Genomic DNA, 20,803 nt, shown 5'->3' on the forward strand with positions numbered 1-20,803 from the left:
GATGAGGATGATGATGCTCTGCAGTGTAAGGCAGTTCCTATGACTCAGTGTTAGAGCTCCAGTTTGACCCTGGTCAGATGATACACCCTTAATCTTTTGATTGGGCTCCCTTTCCACACTTGTATTTGTTTGATGTATTTATAGAGTGCACTGTGACCGGAATGGTTGTGATGTATTCCTATAGGTTCTGTATCGATCCCCCTGTTCCTGACCCTGTTCTGGTTAACAATTAACTAGCAGCCATCCCATGATGCAGAAACCGTTATCTGATTAAGCCACACCACGGCACAGGAACGCGTTATCTGATTAGGTCATAACGCTTGTCATCTAATTAGGCAAGCAATATTCCTCCAGCCCCTGATAAGGCATACGGAGTTCTCAAAACAAATCAAACCTATGACAACCTGGGAAAATCCCTGCGGCCATTGTTTTGATTTCACCGAGAACTTCAGCAAAAGAATGTGCTAACGACCAGTTCGTATGACATCCTTATTGACGTATCTATGTCCATCCTTACGTCAATCTCGGCACCTTACAGGTATAAATATTACCGATATTGCCTTAAGCAAAGAGACGTGGTGGTGACGAGATCGGAGCAGCGAGACTTGCCGAAGAGGCCAGCACAGAGCGGACCCCGCTGGCGCTGCCCCGCCTTCCTGACGCGCTGAGAACGAGACGCTGCTTTCTCCTGCCGAGAAATCCAGCTCCGGCGCTTCCAAGCAGCCCTTGCAGGCAGCCTGGAATATCGAGACCAAAGACGAGAGATACCATCCCTCAACCATCCTAGATCTCAGGTACAGAACTGAATAACCCCTTGCAGAGAATTCTTGAGTCAGTCACTTGGCAAAACAAACTTAACTTAAACTGCTACTTTCTATTCCCGCCCACGTATTAGGCTTAGGTCAGGTACACCGGGGTAGGCGTAGTTAGAAGCACCAGTTGAGTACGATTAGTCAAATGTATATATGTATGTATCTATTTTATCCATTTTAACTAGCATATGGCTTAGAAACCATATCAATGCTTTTACAGTATTATTTCATAATTCTGCTTTTATTGTATGCACTTTACTTAACCACAAGTATTGCGATAATATCGATCCATTTCTCTTGTACGAGAAAAGAGACTGATCAATAAATAACATCTTTTATTGAACACGCCCGTCTCTTCCTTTTCTCTACAATCTGGTGAAACTAAGAATGCACGTACTGACTGAGTAAAATAAGTTGTCTTTTGTTTTCACACGACTCTAGAGATACACTCTTGATTAGGGGAGAGCAAAGTTGTCATGTTCTATGGTTGTCAGAAACTAAATCCCTTCTTGTCTATCCAGAGAGGTTCAACTCCTCCTTGCCTATTCGAGAAAGTTTCTAGTGAACTCTGAGCTAGCTGGCAAACCCAAAACTTTAAGTCTAATATCGACAATAGAAGACCTAGTTAACGTCTGGTCTAGGCCTATACTATTGAAGGTATTATTCCAATGCGCAGAGCCTATTGGGATAATAGGAACTACACCACATGGCGCCCAACGTTTGGAAAGGCGATAAAACTAACGCAAGACATTAGAGTAACTCAGTCGTGCTTTTTCACTCAGACCCCCTTTTTTCCCATAAATACTCCAAAGACGTCTGGAGTGGGTGAAAGGTCATATCCGCCAAACCTCGCAGGAGGAAACTCCTATGTATGGTTCTTGGTTTAGTCAACGTTGAAGGATACACTGTTCCAAAATATTGTGCATCTAACCTTTGTTTCCATAAGAAACCTGATCTGCAAACAAACGGAATAACCTTCTGGACAGTACAATGTCAGACAGTGAAGGAGAAAGAGAGGCAGCTAGAATGGCAGCTGAACTCGTAGCAGCTGATAATACTATGCAAGAAGCAGACCCGGATATAATACTGATCCCGGTCAACATAAGAAAATCTGTAACTTTAAAACTTATAGAAAATGGACTGACACCTAGAGGTGGCACAGTCATATTCGTAATAGAGGCACACGAATATCGGCAGACAGAGGTATTCTATTCATGGATACACTTTCCAGCAGCAAACGCTGTAACAAAGCACTTTCACTATTACAAAACAGAGGAACCTCCTAATGAGTACACTCCTTTCGAGGAGGTGGAAGTACCACTTAAATTCCAAGAGCACCTGCTCTTGTTTAATGGCACCCTAAAACATAATAATCACATCACCAGGCTCGGTCCATTAGGTAGACCAGGAGCAACATGGCCGGTCCTAGCCGGATACACACCACATCCAGACATCGAAAGAATGTCTGCAGCAGATCTTTTAATACAACTAAAACAATTAATAAAAGTACATAGACAATTAGTCCAATATGTAATGCGGACTTCAACAATCCAACCAGCAATTAAAATTCCACAGCTGACCCCTCATCAGGGGAACACAAATAAAATTACACCACAGAACATACAGTCCTGCCTAGGTAAAGTACCAGCTAAACGGGAACAAATACCATTCTGGTTAGCACAAAAAATCACCCAAATAGAGGCGGTGTTTCCCGACACCACCCCGTTAGAAAAACACAGGATTCTGACTATCTGTCTTCCAATGGGAATCGCACCACACGTGGAGGACTGTGACACTTGGGGTACAGTCTTTGCTTCCATTTACACAAAAACGCATGGTGTTCCATCCATCTCGGTAATACCAGATGTGCTAAAACAAATTCAAGATGAATACGGTCCAGAACCCGCTTTAACTCTCGGTATGAAATTACTAAAAGACTTCAAGCAGGTCTCGGCAATACTATTAGCCAACATAAAGGGAGAAGCAGCAAATGTGGCGATCCGCCAAAGGTTAAAAGAGACAGGTATAGTAGACCAACCAGCTGAAATTGCCAGAATTATAGAAAAATCCTATGAGGAACTAGGTAGAGATAGTTTAGGTGGAATACCAGTAAAACCCCAACTGATTGAAAGTCCTGAAAAAGTATTTTTTTAAAATAATTTAACAACACAAAAAAAGAGCTGGGATGGAAACAAACAATCCAATCCTAAAGAAAAGAAATTCCAGTCCAGAGGAAGGTCTCCTCGGCGGAGAGAAAGATCTCCGAACCAAGTACGCAGGTCTCCCCAAAGTGAGCCCTCTGGGAAAAAATACAATCTTAGAAATAGGGATAATATAAAGAAGCCTGATAGATATCAAGAAATTGATACACGTCCCTCTCAATCTTTTCAGACTTCCTCGCAGAAATTGGAAAGAAGAGGACGATCAGAACACAGGGAAGAGCACGTCAAGTCCAAAGACAAGGAACCTGCTCATCTAAATAAGAAATTACAATTTCCAAAAAAGAAGGTAGCCAGTATTAAGGTAATCAACAATGCCGAGAATACTGAGGACACAACTGAAAAACGGAGAATGGGCTCAGACAATGCTAGACAGCGCAGCAGAAGTGAGCATAGCTCGCAAAGTCCTTATGAATCATCTGGAGACAGTCGACACGAATGAATACCTTCAAGTGGAAACTGCAGACACCAGCGTTAGCAAACCTCACAAAATATATGAAATAACTTTACGTATAGAAGGGGATAAGACTAGAAAAATAAGGGGCCTATTTTGGGATAATCTCTCCAAGGGCTATGACATCCTTCTAGCTGAAAAAGACTGGCCACCAGAGTTTGTCAGGGAGTGCCCACATGGCGAAGAAATAATTATGCCTGCCTTCTCAAATAATATTCCAATTCATAAAAAATACACACTTGCTAGAAAATGGGCAGTAGCTCAAGCTCCTGCTTTATATAAAAATCATGTAGGATGGGATGAGGACTCTCCTCCTCACAAAATCCAGTTAAAATCACAACCTACTGCACAGAGACAGTATCCAATCAAGCAAGAAGCTAAAAAACAGGTAAAAGAAATCCTAGATCAACTAGAATACCAGGGGGTGATTGAAACTTGCACCTCACAAATGAACAACCCTTTGTTTCCGGTCTCCAAACCAGACAATTCATATCGTCTAGTTTTGGATTACAGACACCTTAACTCATGTTGCAAAACTTTTGCAGTGCAAAACTCGCATAGTGCTGCACTAATGAATAACATAGTGCGCAAAAAATACAAAACAACATTAGACATCTCTAATGGATTCTTTTGTCAAAATATAGCACCAGAGAGCAGATACTTGTCCGCGTTCTCAATAAATGGCGCTAATTCTGTCGGTTACCCCAGGGGTACAAGAATAGCCCAGGAATATTCTCAGCGAGAGTAACAGAGTTACTACAAACCTATGATGACGAAGCATTATCTTATGTCGACGACATATACCTAACAGATGATGACTTGGATACTCACTTGAAGAGAGTGAACACCATAATACTTGGGTTCACAGCAGAGGGTTACAAATTCAACTTTAAAAAATCTAGAATTGCCCATCTAACAGTCCTGTTCTTAGGATATGAATTATCAAGTGAAGGCAAAAGCCTGGCTGACAATTTCCTAGAGAAATGTGCCGTACTCCAAGCACCAAGAACACTAAAAAACCTACAGTCAATTCTAGGCTTCCTAAATTTCGGAAGAACATACATTGCAAATTACGCAGAAAGGGTAAAACCCCTTTATGATCTAATAAAACCAGATTTTAAAAGAATCAATTGGACTCAAATACACACAGAAATTTTGAGATCGTTACAAACAGACATGTTAATTAAAACAAAATTAGAAACACGTGATAACACACGCAATCTTGTGATTCGAGTCGTCCCAGGAAGATGCGGATTCACATACCTGACCTCTAATGAGGGAGAAAAGGTACCGATTGCATTCAAAACACACTTGTACACAGAAGCTGAAAAGAAGTTCAGCATTAAAGAAAACATTGTTCATGCGGTTCAAACGGCAATAGCTAGAGAAAAAGATAAAGCTGACGGTAGACGTATCACAGTCAGAACAGCAGAATCAGCCTTTGAGGCATTAACAACACAGTGTAATTTACCAACAACAGCATTGAATCCTGAATGGATACAATGGGTGAATTCAATTACAACGGACAGAGTAAAATACTACTTTGATCCAGAATTAAAAGAATTAAAAAATCTAGAATATGAAAGAACATTCCCTCTGCCAATCGACATTCTGCCATTACGACAGTACGCTTGTGTAATCTATACAGACGGACATGCTCAACCCTCCGTTTGGGGAGAACAAGCATACAACCCCACATGTGAGATTACAAAAGAAGTGTGGCGCGGAGGAAAACTGAGACCTCTGCTAACAAAAACACACTCAGTAGAAACTAATTCAGAAGAACAGACTGAAATAATAGCATTGAAAATGGCGCTAGATAATGCAGATCGCGAATTCCCGACACTTATAGTGTCCGATTCATATTACTGCGTCAAATCATATAACAACGATTTGCAGACATGGATTCAAAACGGTTACAAAGATGACACAGGTGCAACAATAAAGCAAAAACTTCTTTGGGAACAAATAGTTCTGTTACAGAAAGAACTACCAAAGACTCACGTGACACACTCACTGAGTCATCAGCGTGATGGCGTTCACGTTGCAGGGAATTCATTGGCTGAGACAGCCACAACGGTAGCAAGTAAACCGGTTTCCGTAGCTAGAAAAAAGCGTACAGTGAAATACATTGACGGTGAAACAGTGCTGGCGGTGAAAACGTCATCAAAAGGCGACTGCTCAGCGCTACCGATCAACTATCCACTCAATTATACATACATAATCGATGCAAACTCCGTCCCTTTTGCTCGAATCCCTGGAGTGGGGGATAGAGTAATTCCAAACATGGACAGGAGAAATTTGTTAATTGTAGACGCACATATAGGTGAGGGTCTTAGTCATCTCAAACTAAAAGATTCTCTGGAAGAACTACAATCAGTGTACTGGTGGCCAGGCATGAGCCTGCAGCATCACATTTTTGTAAAAAAAATGCCCGGACTGCAACAGAGATCGCAGCGGCGAGAGAAACGGTGTAATACCATGGCGTTTCACTCAAGAAGGGCTAAACAATAATCAATAAGACCAGTGTAAATAATGCGTCCAATTAACAAACAAAGACTAGTTTCCACTTATAATGTAGACCCCAGCACTCGGCTGACGTCGGGACTGTTATAAAAAGATTTGCGAGTCTAAATGGCATATACGCTAGGAACATGCTACGTTTGACCAATGTTTTCACTTTAGCCCTCAAGCCTGTGGGGAAGCATGGCCAAATGAGCATAACACAGCGGGATTCTTCTCACTTCCTTCCTGAGGGATACGGGATGGTGTAAAGAAAAAACCAAGGCATAAAGCTATCTATAACAGAAAGGATATTAGGTTCGGGAGCTGGGTGGGTCAAACATCTAATAAGTGTCCAACGTAGTCTAAACAACCTGCCAAGAAATTCTCTGAAGGGATTCAGTCCGTACGAATTGTTGTTTGGGACTAGGATGATGGTCTTAGATCTTGACAGTCAGACTTCAGTGGTGAAAGAAAAAAGCTTTGATATCAAAGATCGTTTGGCTATTTTGCAGGACTTAAACGAAACAAGAAAAGACCTGAGCAACATAAAGTTGAAACAGCAGCCAACAACCACTGAAGAAACACCACCTGTCCCAGCAAGACCTGTCTGGATTCCAAAAGTCGGGGATCTAGTCAGAGAAAAGATCGCGGTAAAGAAGGAATTTGGGCCTTCTTACAGAAAAGCAGTTCCTGTCTTGTGTATCAACGGGACAAGATCAGTAGTACTACCGCCGCTTGCTGGTAAAAAGGAGAACCGAGTTGTATCCATCGACCTGGTAAAACCACAATCATGTGGCCGATAACAAACAGTAGGCCAAGTGGACTCCCGATAAGTAGTAGAACACCAAGGTTTGCTACAAATACAGAGGTCCTAACTAAGAGGCTAATCACATTCGAAACGCCTACAGAACAACAACAAGGACTATGCAACAATGCATTGGAACTCAGACCTCTAAAAACCCAAATAAAAACATTTAGTAGAGACACATCAACCTACAATGAAGTAACAAAGAATATGCTGAAGCCGCAAGAAACAGTAATCCTGAAGCAATTGGAACAATTGACAGAACAGCATCCGGCTACTTCATAAACTTCAATGATTCCTCTGAAGACCTCAGTGAATCAAAGACACAGGCATCAACAAAAACCTTTAAAGATAAAGCTAAGGAACTTTTGAAACAACTGAAAGAAACCTATCTGATTTATCCATGGATTGAATTTTGGGTGGCCTTTGGTGTATTTATCCTCATACTTTGGCTGATCATGGTACTATGCTTGGGACGCTTCATTGAGGGAAAATATGCTAAAATGGACACAGCAAGCCAGAAAATCAACTTGATCCTCAAGCCACACACGTCTTCACACGTCGAGAAAAGATAACTTTCTTCAGTCAAATTCACAGCCAATCCTATACCGGGTGGGGTAGCATGGGACAATACTGACTATGAAATTTATGGTCCGGTTGAAATCCTGAAATATCCACACCAAATCAAGATCTTGTTGGGTGACTTTGTAAAACCAAGCTCATTTGCTGATGATTGGGACTTTGAGAGTATTAATGATATGATGTCTGACCTAGTGATGTCTGCTAAATTTACCAAACATGATTATTTGCAGGGTTCGTCTAATTATGATAGTATGTACTGTTACAACCACTATGGTAACCATTTTCTACATAAATCGGCACAACCTAGAAATGTTTTAAATTATAATCAATGGGAACATTGTGCAACCCCTCCAAAAGGAAGCTCAAGAACCTTTTATGACAAATATTCATATTTTTCAGGGTTCAACACAAGTAATGCTGAAACATTTTATTTCAAATTGTCAAATAAGACAGGAACAAAAACCATGCTTACAAACACGAAATTGATATATTCGGACTCGTTTTTTGAACAAATGAATACATTTGGTTTTGATTATTGGGACAAAAATGTTGAAGTAAAAAGTGTTTGGGGTACAAAAGAATGGCAAGTACAAGGTATAGAATCATTGTTTAGAGCCTGCATGATCCCAGAACAAATTATATTTTTGAATGACACTGTTCAACAAACTACCTGTCTTGGCCTAGCCAAAATCAAAGACTTAAACAAACCGTCTATTCCAAAGCCAACAATGAACAGCAATAGCTCTACAGATGAAGAGATAGACGTAAACTATGTATTAAACCAAAACAGAACACATCCTGATTGGAAACAATGGTTAATCTGGCCCACAGATACTAATAACTGTCAAGACAGATTCCTGAACAAAACACAGGGGTTCACATTGACCAGGCCAGACCCTAGATATTCCCAAAGACAACACCCAGGGATCATTACCACCTACAGTGTGGGCAAACTCTGCCTTCAATGGCTACAAACTTCCACACTGGCAGAAATTAAGCAACACCTAACTTTACTTACTGATGGTGCTGACTTGCGTGATTTCATTATGGGACCGCGCAAACAGCGTCAAAAACGCTTCATAGCAGCCTCTATATATGCAGCTTACAACGAGGCCTGGAAGATAACTCAAATTGAGACAGCAGAAAGTATACGGGAAATTGACCGTATTAATTTGGAAAAATCACTTTCTGTAGTGGACAATGGGTTAATGACTCTGTCCTCCAGAATCTTTTCATTGGACAGCATTGTGTCTTCAGCAATCGACATAATATCGCAAGACTTACTGTTGTTACAACACGGTCAGTCTCAATTGCGTTCTATTGTACAGCTTGGCTGGACGTTACAAAATCTGCGTTCAGGCTATGTGCCTTGGCGTTTAATCAACACAACGTCACTATTCAATATCTTTAACCTTACTGATAAACAAATCAGTATGGCACAGAAGGGTGCTGATTATACAATCCTGAGCATTGAGAAACTCGAGAGATTACCATTGACAATGTCAGAACGACCTGTCATTGAATGGATAATACATGGGATAATTAATATTCCAAAATCTACTTTCAGGTTTCAATACTGCCAAAAATATATACAGGCTGGCATGTACGAAAAATTGGGAAAAGGGTACATTAAGTCAACATGGAACTTGCCCTATTCACATGCATGTGTCAGTAATAAAGGACAGAAAGTGTTTCTTAGTGGCAATAATTGTGCAATGTCACTAAGCGGTACACTTCTGTTTAATGGAATTAGTTTGCATGGAGCCTGTGAAGGGAACTCAAATAACCTTTCATGTCACCAGCTAGGCACACCTGCAACACAGATAGAACCATTCTTTAAAAGACTCTATAACGGGAGTTACATTCTAATTGTGGATCGCAGATGTTGTAGTTTACTGCCCGGGGTTCCTTATCTCGTAACTACGACTGCGAAGGTCATGTGCTGTGGACGCTTATTGTTCCCCAGCTCCTTTCCAGACAGGGAGGCAAGGACATGGCCCAACTTGAAAATTACTTCTATTCGAATTGATACTTTAAGCAGAATGAAAACAGTGCTTCTTCAGACGCCGACCAGGTTCACGTCATCAAAAGAAACGTATGATCTCCTAGTCGCAAGGACGACTGCAGAGATTCACTCATTGTTATCAACTAATTCCCCCATATATTTCACAGAAATCCTGAATGAAATCTTAAATATTTCTGCTACCAGTGGAGTCTCAAATGTATTTAAGACATTGTTTTCAGGGGCATTAACACCATTCAAAGCCATACTGGGTATTTTTCCCGACTTTGTCCATTCGATTTTTGGCGGACTTCCCCTCATTTTGGGACTAATTGCAGGAATCCTATTCTTGGTCCTTATATTTCGTTATGGCAAACCATGTCACAGACAAAACACCTGCGACAAGGGAAGAAACAATCCGAACCATTGGATACCGGGCCCGGATATCAGAAATCCTGGGACTATCCCGGCTTAGAGACCCAAACATGACTTGGTTTCTTTCATTTCGACCAATGTGGCATCGATGTGTTTTACCTGTATTAAGGTGCATGCTGTGCGGAGAAGAATGCGTGTTGGACACCTGTCTGACGCTACAATCGGATGCGCCAATGGATGCAGAATCTTTGTTGGGTCCGGTAACGGCTCATGCATTGTGCTGCCCTCAACGGCTGCCAATCCTGATGACGGCATTCGTGGAAACTTCACCACTACGATTGAGGGGTAGTGAAGTTCAAGATGAAAGCAGCATCGATCAGGTACGACCTTCTGTCAGCAATACTAATCAAAACGTCAATGGAGACAATCATGCACATGAATGCATGGTTACATCTTTTTCCGAGTTAGTGGAACTTTCACAGGAAGCTGTTGACAGCTTTTTCGACAGTCTCAATGATATGATGTTCTCTCCAGAGCAGAAATCACGACTTTTGAGCAAGCTAGCACACGGCGTTCCCAACACCCTGAATTTGGCCTTCAACTTTAATAATAAAGTAGCATGAACAATTTTCCCTCCAGTTCACGGACAGCAATTTTTCAGTAGCCCCAAAATATTTTTACAATTTTTCGGGACACTTATCTTCTGCTTAAAGTAGAAACTATTCTTAGAGAACTAAATTTCTATTTTTAGTAAATTCATAGACATTAGCTGCTCGCTGGTATGTTCATAAATATTTTGATCTGTGATGAAATGGTCTCGAACTTTTTCTTCTGTATTAAGAGCCATTTCATGTGTAATTCTCATATTCGATTAATAATAATGTATACATATGCGTGATTAATTTAGCATTGTTCTATAGCTTGAGTGCATATAGTACATGTGACTATTTTTTTTCCCGTATATTACATAATTTCGAAATGCATTATATGTATTTTGGGGTGGTAAGGTATACACGATACTCTACAGTATGTTTTACTATGCCTAGATTCGTAAATATGGCCATAGTTAGCGTGGAGTGTGTGTGATGTATTCCTATAGGTTCTGTATCGATTCCCCATGTTCCTGACCCTGTTCTGGTTAACAATTAACTAGCAGCCATCCCATGATGCAGAAACCGTTATCTGATTAAACCACACCACGGCACAGGAACGCGCTATCTGATTAGGTCATAACGCTTGCCATCTAATTAGGCAAGCAATATTCCTCCAGCCCCTGATAAGGCATACGGAGTTCTCAAAACAAATCAAACCTATGACAACCTGGGAAAATCCCTGCGGCCATTGTTTTGATTTCACCGAGAACCTCAGCAAAAGAATGTGCTAACGACCAGTTCGTATGACATCCTTATTGACGTATCTATGTCCATCCTTACGTCAATCTCGGCACCTTACAGGTATAAATATTACCGATATTGCCTTAAGCAAAGACACGCGGTGGTGACGAGATCGGAGCAGCGAGACTTGCCAAAGAGGCCAGCACAGAGCGGACCCCGCTGGCGCTGCCCCGCCTTCCTGACGCGCTGAGAACGAGACGCTGCTTTCTCCTGCTGAGAAATCCAGCTCCGGCGCTTCCAAGCAGCCCTTGCAGGCAGCCTGGAATATCGAGACCAAAGACGAGAGATACCATCCCTCAACCATCCTAGATCTCAGGTACAGAACTGAATAACCCCTTGCAGAGAATTCTTGAGTCAGTCACTTGGCAAAACAAACTTAACTTAAACTGCTACTTTCTATTCCCGCCCACGTATTAGGCTTAGGTCAGGTACACCGGGGTAGGCGTAGTTAGAAGCACCAGTTGAGTACGATTAGTCAAATGTATATATGTATGTATCTATTTTATCCATTTTAACTAGCATATGGCTTAGAAACCATATCAATGCTTTTACAGTATTATTTCATAATCCTGCTTTTATTGTATGCACTTTACTTAACCACAAGTATTGCGATAATATCGATCCATTTCTCTTGTACGAGAAAAGAGACTGATCAATAAATAACATCTTTTATTGAACACGCCCGTCTCTTCCTTTTCTCTACAATCTGGTGAAACTAAGAATGCACGTACTGACTGAGTAAAATAAGTTGTCTTTTGTTTTCACACGACTCTAGAGATACACTCTTGATTAGGGGAGAGCAAAGTTGTCATGTTCTATGGTTGTCAGAAACTAAATCCCTTCTTGTCTATCCAGGGAGGTTCAACTCCTCCTTGCCTATTCGAGAAAGTTTCTAGTGAACTCTGAGCTAGCTGGCAAACCCAAAACTTTAAGTCTAATATCGACAATAGAAGACCTAGTTAACGTCTGGTCTAGGCCTATACTATTGAAGGTATTATTCCAATGCGCAGAGCCTATTGGGATAATAGGAACTACACTACATGGTATCCTGGTGCTAAGATTGCTAAAGTCATGGTAAGAAGCAAGTAGGGGAAAGAAGAACAAGGACAAGAGGTACACAATGCTGCTTGTGTCCAAACAAGACTGCACAAATCCTACTGTTGCTCTTACATTCTTTTTTCCAACTAATATTAGAAAGGTTTCCCCATTTCTCACTTTTTGTCTCACTATTCTCCTTATGCTTAATCTTGTCTTCATCGTATGCACCACTATTCCATTCTTATTTTTGGTTTCAATTCTAGAAGGGCGTTCCTTGCTTACCAATGGTGAGGGTAGCTTTTAGTTCTGTAAAATGTTCAGTGTAACGTCTGTTTTATGACCAAGAATTACCTACACTTTGTCCCGAGGTTAATGTAAAGTGCCATAGAATATTTTCCCAAATTTGAAATCTTTTGTAGACATTAATTCATAGCTTGTTTTGGCTTTTTTTGCTATGTTTTTATATATATTGCGCAAATTAGGCCTGATGGCATTAGAGCACTTTACAACAGAACCAGACTACGTTACACATTATTTTATGCACAGGAGATTGTTATTTGTTGAGAATCACAGGATATTGAACCAAGCCTGTGATTCGAACTTGGGGGCATATTATCAACAACTAGCGATATTTATCGCTAAATAAGCTTAGCGTAATTTTTTTTATCGCCGCGCATCGCCGGATTTATTCGCAGAGATAACGTGCTATTAGCAACGTTTATCTCCAAAGCGATAAAGTATCCGGCGATAGCGGCAAAATGTGTGAATATCGCTGGAAATCCAGCGATATTCAGGCATTATCGCTAACAGGGACTTAGCCTGAATATCCACCTCCCATTGGATATACAGGCTAAGAACTGGTCTGAGCAGGCGTTAGTTTTCAGCAATATTCATGCTTAGCACAAATTTTTTTGATAATAGGCGATAGCGATGTTAGCAACCGTTTTCAGTCGCTAACAGGTTGGGTACGCCCACTTTGCATGTCATTAGCGATAAATATCACTGACATGCAAAGCGGGCCCCAAACCACTCGCTATCACCTAAAAGCTGTCGCTAACTGATGTTAGCGACAGCTTGCTAATATGGCGATAAAATTATCGCCGCATTGCGGCCGAAAATGGCCGCAAAAGGGGCGATAATTTCATTTTGCCTGCCTTGGTAATATTCCCCTCGGTGTCCCATTTGCAAAGCCAGAGCTCTATTCGGAGGGAATATTTCCTTCCCTTAAACTGTAAGGCTTGCACGTCATGTACAGCAGAGTGGCAGAAGTAGAGGTAGGGTCTGGTGGACAGTGGACTAATCCCTCTACTGAGGGGGCCTATGTTCAACCTCATTGTCACAGGTTCAAATCCCGGCAGATCCACTCAGCATTTCATCTATCTGAGGTCGATAAAATGAGTACCATTGAGTTGGGCAACAATAAACATCTGTTATTCAGCCTCAAGATACCTACGGGTGAACGTGCGCTTTACAAATACACATGTTATGTTTATGCCAGAGCTGTCCACGTGTTCATTGAGGGGAGTCACAGTCTGTCATGGCTGTTAAACATTCAAAATGGCAGTGACATTAAGGGCAGCAGCTAACTGTGCTGGCTGGAAAAGTGTAACAATAATGTGGTGAACCGAACGCTGCTTTGCTGGAATTCACAGGAGGGATCTAGGGGCCAGAAAAATAATGTAAAAATGGACCCAAATAGTACATTTAAAAACATAATATATACCCAAATTTGCTAACAAAGTACAAGCCCTGAAGGGACACTCATGATATAGTTCAATATGTTCATTTTGTGACAAGCAAACCCTATCATCGCTAGTGGAATTTGGGGTTTAATCTTTCCAAGAACAAATGGAAAACTGTGGCACATCCATGCATCTCTCAGCAAAGTGTCACTAAGAATGCCAGCAACATGCCAAGCATTGCCATAATTATGTCAGGAGCGAACCTCATCAGACCAGACGAGCTTGTACCTGCCTAAGATGCTATAGATCCCTGATTGAGTTTTGTAAGTGACAGGGAATAGAATTCGAAAGGGAGCTGGAGTGTGACAGGGTTTAGGAGGGTACAAGGGTGGGTAGGGTTGCAGAGATGTGACTGTGGTTGGCTCTGGAGTGTGACTGTGACCGCCATGGTAGCAGGGACTGGTAAAGTGACAAGGGTTGGGGATGGACTGTGAGAGAGAACTGGAGTCTGACAGGTATTGGGAGTGAGATGTGAATGGGGAGGGTGACATGGATTGGCAGGGTGACATAGTGAGGAGAGTGACATGGATGAAAAGGATGACAGGAGTTAAAGGGGTGACAGGGATGGGGGAGTTGACAGGGTTTAAAAAAGTGACAGGGATGTGGAGAGTAGCAGGGCCTGGGAGTTTGAGAAGAACGGGGAGGGTGAATGGGACTGAGAGTGTGACAGGGGTTAAGAGTGAGAGAGGGAATGGGGGTGTCACAGCGTTAGGGAGTGTGATAGGAACCGGTAAAGTGACAGGGAGTGGAAGGGTGTTCAGCAGTGTCACTCTACTGCCAAAGCTGGATTCCCACATTGGCTGAATGACACATCATCTCTGAGAAAAAAAGAAAAAAAATCTGAGCTCTGCCCCTAGTGACAGGCACCCGATATAGACAGCCGCCCTCCCTCCTTGCTCAAAATACCCAGCCCTGCCACTTGGCACCTACCTGCCCTCTATGCTGCCGCCCCCACCTTAGCAACTACCAACGTGCGCCCATGCCACTGCCCACACACACCAGCCTTTACCCACTTTACTCTTCGTTGTAAAGGTATCCCGTTGTAGCTGTTTTCCCTCACTCACACCTCTGGCCCACCTTTTACACTATCCATCTGCCTCCTATGCCCCTGTCCACAAGCTAGACACTTCTCCCATCCTCCACCTCCATAACTATCTAACTGTTTTCACCTGTAACTACCAGTCGTCGTCCCCCCTCTACCCCCCCCCACCCACTACCCATCAGACTCCAGGCGCTACTTTGTACCGCCATACCTTCCCACGCCTCCGTCACTAACCACTTGACTCGAGGCTCCTATCCCCACCCGAGTCACTACCCAGCCAACCCCTCCTAGACTACAAAAAACCGGCTTCCACACTGCTGACAAAGCGAAAGTGAAAGAATCGACCCCAGCCCACCCCACAGACCTCTGTGGCAGCGTGTGCTATTTTTTTTCTCTAAGTGCCTGGAAGTTTCCCCAGTCCAGCCTCCTGTGTGTATATTATAATTTAAATGAAAATCAAAATATTTCTTGTCCTGTCCCCATACCCCCTTAAAATAGCACTGCAAATAGTACATTTATACTACAAAATCATCTGAGATTTAACGGCCCATCACTCCTGCACCCTTTCATTTTGAGATGCATGCAAATGATATTTGTTTATTACACATGTGTAAAATAAAAAATATATCGAAATACCATACGTGCGCTTCAAAGAAAACGTTTAAGCTTGGTAGTTCTCGTCCGTCACCAGTAGATGGTGGCATTTGCTAATTTAAATTCAAGCTGCTGCTTTTCTAACGAACCACCCGTTCTATGCTAGCAAGCCGAACTACAGCAAGAATATGTAATATTGAAACATAGCCTTTCAGTATTTGATAAAACGCTAAAACGAACTAAAGAAAGCTTGACATTGGCAATACTGAAACAATGACCTGAACCCCTGGTGAAGGTGGGACCTGGCGAATCGGATGAGAATAACAATGTACAATTACCACCACGTGGGCATGATTTTTTATTTCATTTATTTGTTCATGATTTTATATATCACGGACCAAGCCTATCGCGCGTCACGGAAGTGAAAAACAAATATTGAGTGGAATAAATATTGCAAATTCAGCATAACATAAAGACTGCTAAGGGAACTTCTGAGGAGCAAGCGGACAGCGACTATCTAGAGCTGAGAAAAAAAAAGATTCACATATGAGAGATAAAGAGACGTAATACATGGTGAGTCTTAGGATAGAAAGGGAGAAATACAAGACCATGGGGCATATTATCAAGAACGGCGTTAAAATTATCGCCGCTTTACATAGCTGCCAAGGTTTCAGATTGCTATGTGTGACATTTTCATAATTCCAGTGAAATTATGAGTGACATTTCAAGGACTATGTGTGACACTTTATCGCAAACAAAATCAAGCAAGGAAGACTAGGAAAACATATAAATAACAGCAATTGCACCCATTTGAGCAACACAACTCTCAAAGAAGATGTTTAAACTGTTGGAAATAATCAGAAACTGAAGCACCAAGTGCCCTTCTAAGCTGACCATACTGTTAAACAAAACGAGGACTCAGATATGCACCACTCATTGGCAGTGCGCGCCGCACCATTGCAAACAAAAGAAGGTTTCTCTAAATTTTAGCAACAGGAGTTATTGTAGTAGGGTCAGATTATGTGTTGCAAAACCGGCGCAATGTGCCACTTGCTCACCTCATGAGCAGAATAACAAAATTACTGCTATAAGGGGGGAGGAGGAGGGGGGGGGGGAAAGAAGGCGATGAAAACTGTTTTCCAGATTGAGTCTCATCACTGGAAAGCACACATCATCGGTCGCTGGGGTACTGAATGTATCCGAGGCGCAGACTCCACTACCGAAATTATGAGCAGGTGTTCCTCTTAATTTCTTTAGCTCTGACAAACGTTACATTTTATTAAGAGCACTGAACTGATCGTTTTACGAGTTCACATGTTATAAGTAATGTTTAATGTTGCACTTGCTTACTTGGATTTGAGGCAGGCTGGTACATGATCTCACAGTTGCAGGCAGCAGCTCGGCCCGAGTAACTGACCCCTAATACGGCAGGATCATGAATATATACCACACTACGCAATCTGCTCCTGCCTCTTGTCATGAGTGATCTGTCCAGTGAACGCTGGTGAGGGGGCACCATTGACAAAATAATGAATGCAGAGTGGCGGGCAGTGGCAAATGAAAGAAAAATACTACTACACTCACCCTGCCGCGCTCTCCGAGTTACGAATACAGTGTCTGTTGCAATCACGTGACCTCACCATGTCACGTGATTGCCGTGTTAACCGGCCGGCGGCAGCAGCTGGGCTAATTATGAATGCTCATTGCTGCAGACAGGGCAGCAATGAGCCACCAGTTCGGCGCGATGCTCCTGACCTGAGCAGACTTTCACACTACTACAATCACACACTCTGCCAGAGCAGTATACGCATGCTCATCGGGAGTGCACTGTTTGGCCAGGATAACGATTTCCTTTGCACCGCCGGTGGTGTCAAGGAGGCAATACAAATGCGTGACTTTACATTTTCGTGCGGTGATGCGGATCACTGTACAAAAATGCGTTAGTATCACGCCTGATGCGTGATACTTGACAGGGCTGGCTTTAGCGGCAGGAAACTGCTACTAAAGCGGCGATAATGGGCTTGATAATATGCCGTTGAGAATTCCCATAGAAGCCCAGGTTCACACCAGAACACATCGCCGCTTTAGCAGCAGTTGCCTGCCGTTAAAGTGGCGATAATTTTAACGGTATACAGTCAAAATATCGAGTACAAAATATAGAATTGCATTAATATCGAGTTAAAAATATAGAATGGCCTAAATATCGAATGGGCAGAATATAGACAACAAAAATATCAAATGTAATGGACAAAATATCGAATGGACAGAATATAGACAACAAAAATATCGAATTTGAGGTAAGTTAATATCGATTTACATAAATATAGAAAGTCAAAATATCAAATGATATGATATAGATGTTAAATATATCCATTTTTTAATAATATACATTTTTTAAAATAGTTTTTTATGTTAGTATATGTGTGTAAAGTGTATATTTATTTTATAATTTATTTTAAGTAATGAATTTTATGGTATTTAATTTTTGTGTAGTTTAATTCTGTAGCGGGTTGTGGGTTTATAGGGGAATAGGGTGGGAAGTAATTTAATTATAATTGATTAAATGGTTTAATTAATTTATTGGCATTTATCTTGAATTAATTGTTAATTAATGTTTAATTAATAATTAATTAAATTATAATTGGTAATTCATTTTTATTAATTGAGTAATTGATAATTATGTTAATTTTATTTTTAAAAAAATCTGTAGCGGGTTGTGGGTTTATACGGGAATATGGTGGGAAGTAATTTAATTATAATTGATTACATGTTTTAATTTATTTATTGGTATTTATCTTGAATTAATTGTTAATTAATTTTTAATTGGTAATAATTAAATTATAATTGGTAATAAATTTTTATTAATTGATTCATTGATAATTATGTTAATTTTATTAATGTATTTACTGTAGCGGGTTGTGGGTTTATAGGGTAATAGGGTGGGAAGTAATTTAATTGTAATTAATTACATTTTGTCATTTATTTATTGGTATTTATTTTTAATTAAATGTACATTATTTTTCAATTGCTAATTAATTAATTGTTAATTGGTAATTAATTTGTATTGATAGGTAATGATTTCTAATAAATATTTTTTATTTGTATTTTTTATTGATTAATTATTATATTATATTAAATTGGTAATTATTTTTAATTAATTTGTAATTGGTATTAATATTACATTTTTTTAAATTAATATATGAAGTATTTATTTTCCCTACTGTTGCACTCACTGGAGTGGGAATAGTAATTTTGACCCCTACACTATCCAACGTTTTCCCTACTGTTGCACTCTCTGGAGTGGGAATAGTAATTTTTACCCCTACGCTATCCATCGCTTTCCCTACTGTTGCACTCACTGGAGGGGGAATAGTAATTTTTACCCCTACGCTATCCAACGCTTTCCCTACTGTTGCACTCTCTGGAGTGGGAATAGTCATTTTTACCCCTACGCTATCCAAGGCTTTCCCTACTGTTGCACTCTCTGGAGTGGGAATAGTAATTTTTACCCCTACGCTATCCAACGCTTTCCCTACTGTTGCACTCACTGGAGTGGGAATTGTAATTTTTACCTCTACGCTATCCAATGCTTTCCCTACTGTTGCACTCTCTGGAGTGAGAATAGTAATTTGTACCCCTACGCTATCCAACGCTTTCCCTACTGTTGCACTCACTGGAGTGGGAATAGTAATTTATACCCTAACGCTATCCAACGCTTTCCCTACTGTTGCACTCTCTGGAGTGGGAATAGTAATTTTTACCCCTACGCTATCCAACGCTTTCCCTACTGTTGCACTCACTGGAGTGGGAATGGTAATTTTTACCCTCCCGCTATCCAACGCTTTCCCTACTGTTACAGTCTCTGGAGTGGAACTAGTAATTTTTACCCCTACGCTATCCAACGCTTTCCCTACTATTGCACTCACTGGAGTGGGAATAGTAATTTTTACCTCTACACTATCCAATGCTTTTCCTACTGTTGCACTCTCTGGAGTGGGAATAGTAATTTTTACCCCTACGCTATCCAACGCTTTCCCTACTGTTGCACTCACTGGAGTTGGAATTGTAATTTATACCTCTACGCTATCCAATAATTTCCTTACTGTTGCACTCTCTGGAGTGAGAATATTAATTTGTACCCCTATGCTATCCAACGTTTTCCCTACTGTTGCACTCACTGGAGTGGGAATAGTAATTTTTACCCTAACGCTATCCAACGCTTTCCCTACTGTTGCACTCTCTGGAGTGGGAATAGTAATTTTTACCCCTACGCTATCCAAAGCTTTCCCTACTGTCGCACTCTCTGGAGTGGGAATAGTAATTTTTACCACTACGCTATCCAACGCTTTCCCTACTGTTGCACTCTCTGGAGTGGGAATAGTCATTTTTACCCCTAAGCTATCCAACGCTTTCCCCACTGTTGCACTCTCTGGAGTGGGAATAGTAATGTTTACCCTCTCGCTATCCAATGCTTTCCCTACTGTTGCACTCACTGGAGTGGGAATAGTAATTTTTGCCCTTCCGCTATCCAACACTTTCCCTACTGTTACACTCTCTGGAGTGGGAATTGTAATTTTCACCCCTACGCTATCCAACGCTTTCCCTACTGTTGCACTCTCTGGAGTGAGAATAGTAATTTTTACTCTCCCGCTATCCAACGCTTTCCCTACTGTTGCACTCTCTGGAGTGGGAATAGTAATTTTTACCCCTACGCTATCCAACGCTTTCCCTACTGTTGCACTCTCTGGAGTGGGAATAGTACATTTTACCCCTAGGCTATCCAACGCTTTCCCTACTGTTGCACTCTCTGGAGTGGGAATAGTAATTTTACCCTCCTGCTATCCAATACTTTCCCTACTGTTGCACTCACTGGAGTGGGAATAGTAATTTTTACCCTTCCGCTACCCAACCTTTCCCTACTGTTGCACTCTCTGGAGTGGGAATGGTAATTTTTACCCCTACGCTATCCAACGCTTTCCCTACTATTGCACTCTCTGGAGTGGGAATAGTAATTTTTACCCTCCCGCTATCCAACTCTTTCCCTACTGTTGCACTCACAGGAGTGGTAATAGTAAATTTTACCCTTTCCACTATCCTACGGTAAAAATATTGTAATTTTTTTATTAATATTACGTATATATATATATATATATTTACCACAAATGCCCCTTGCATCAGAGACGCACACACGATGTCCTGCCCTCCGGCCTGGTTCATGCAGTCAGGTTTGCCAATGCGC

At 41.3% G+C, this 20,803-nt stretch overlaps 1 protein-coding gene across 1 annotated transcript in view; it reads right to left on the bottom strand.

The window, feature by feature from the left end:
* Window positions 1–16,968, bottom strand: part of RS1 (retinoschisin 1) — a 103,655-nt gene extending 86,687 nt beyond the window's left edge. The window contains exon 1 of the mRNA XM_078656152.1: window positions 16,915–16,968. Coding sequence (XP_078512278.1) covers window positions 16,915–16,939 — 25 coding nt within the window. The 5' untranslated portion in view covers window positions 16,940–16,968. The remainder of the gene's footprint in view (window positions 1–16,914) is intronic.
* Window positions 16,969–20,803: the final 3,835 nt, after the last annotated feature.

This window comes from Lissotriton helveticus, chromosome 8, assembly GCF_964261635.1.
Source record: "Lissotriton helveticus chromosome 8, aLisHel1.1, whole genome shotgun sequence".
NCBI lineage: Eukaryota > Metazoa > Chordata > Amphibia > Caudata > Salamandridae > Lissotriton > Lissotriton helveticus.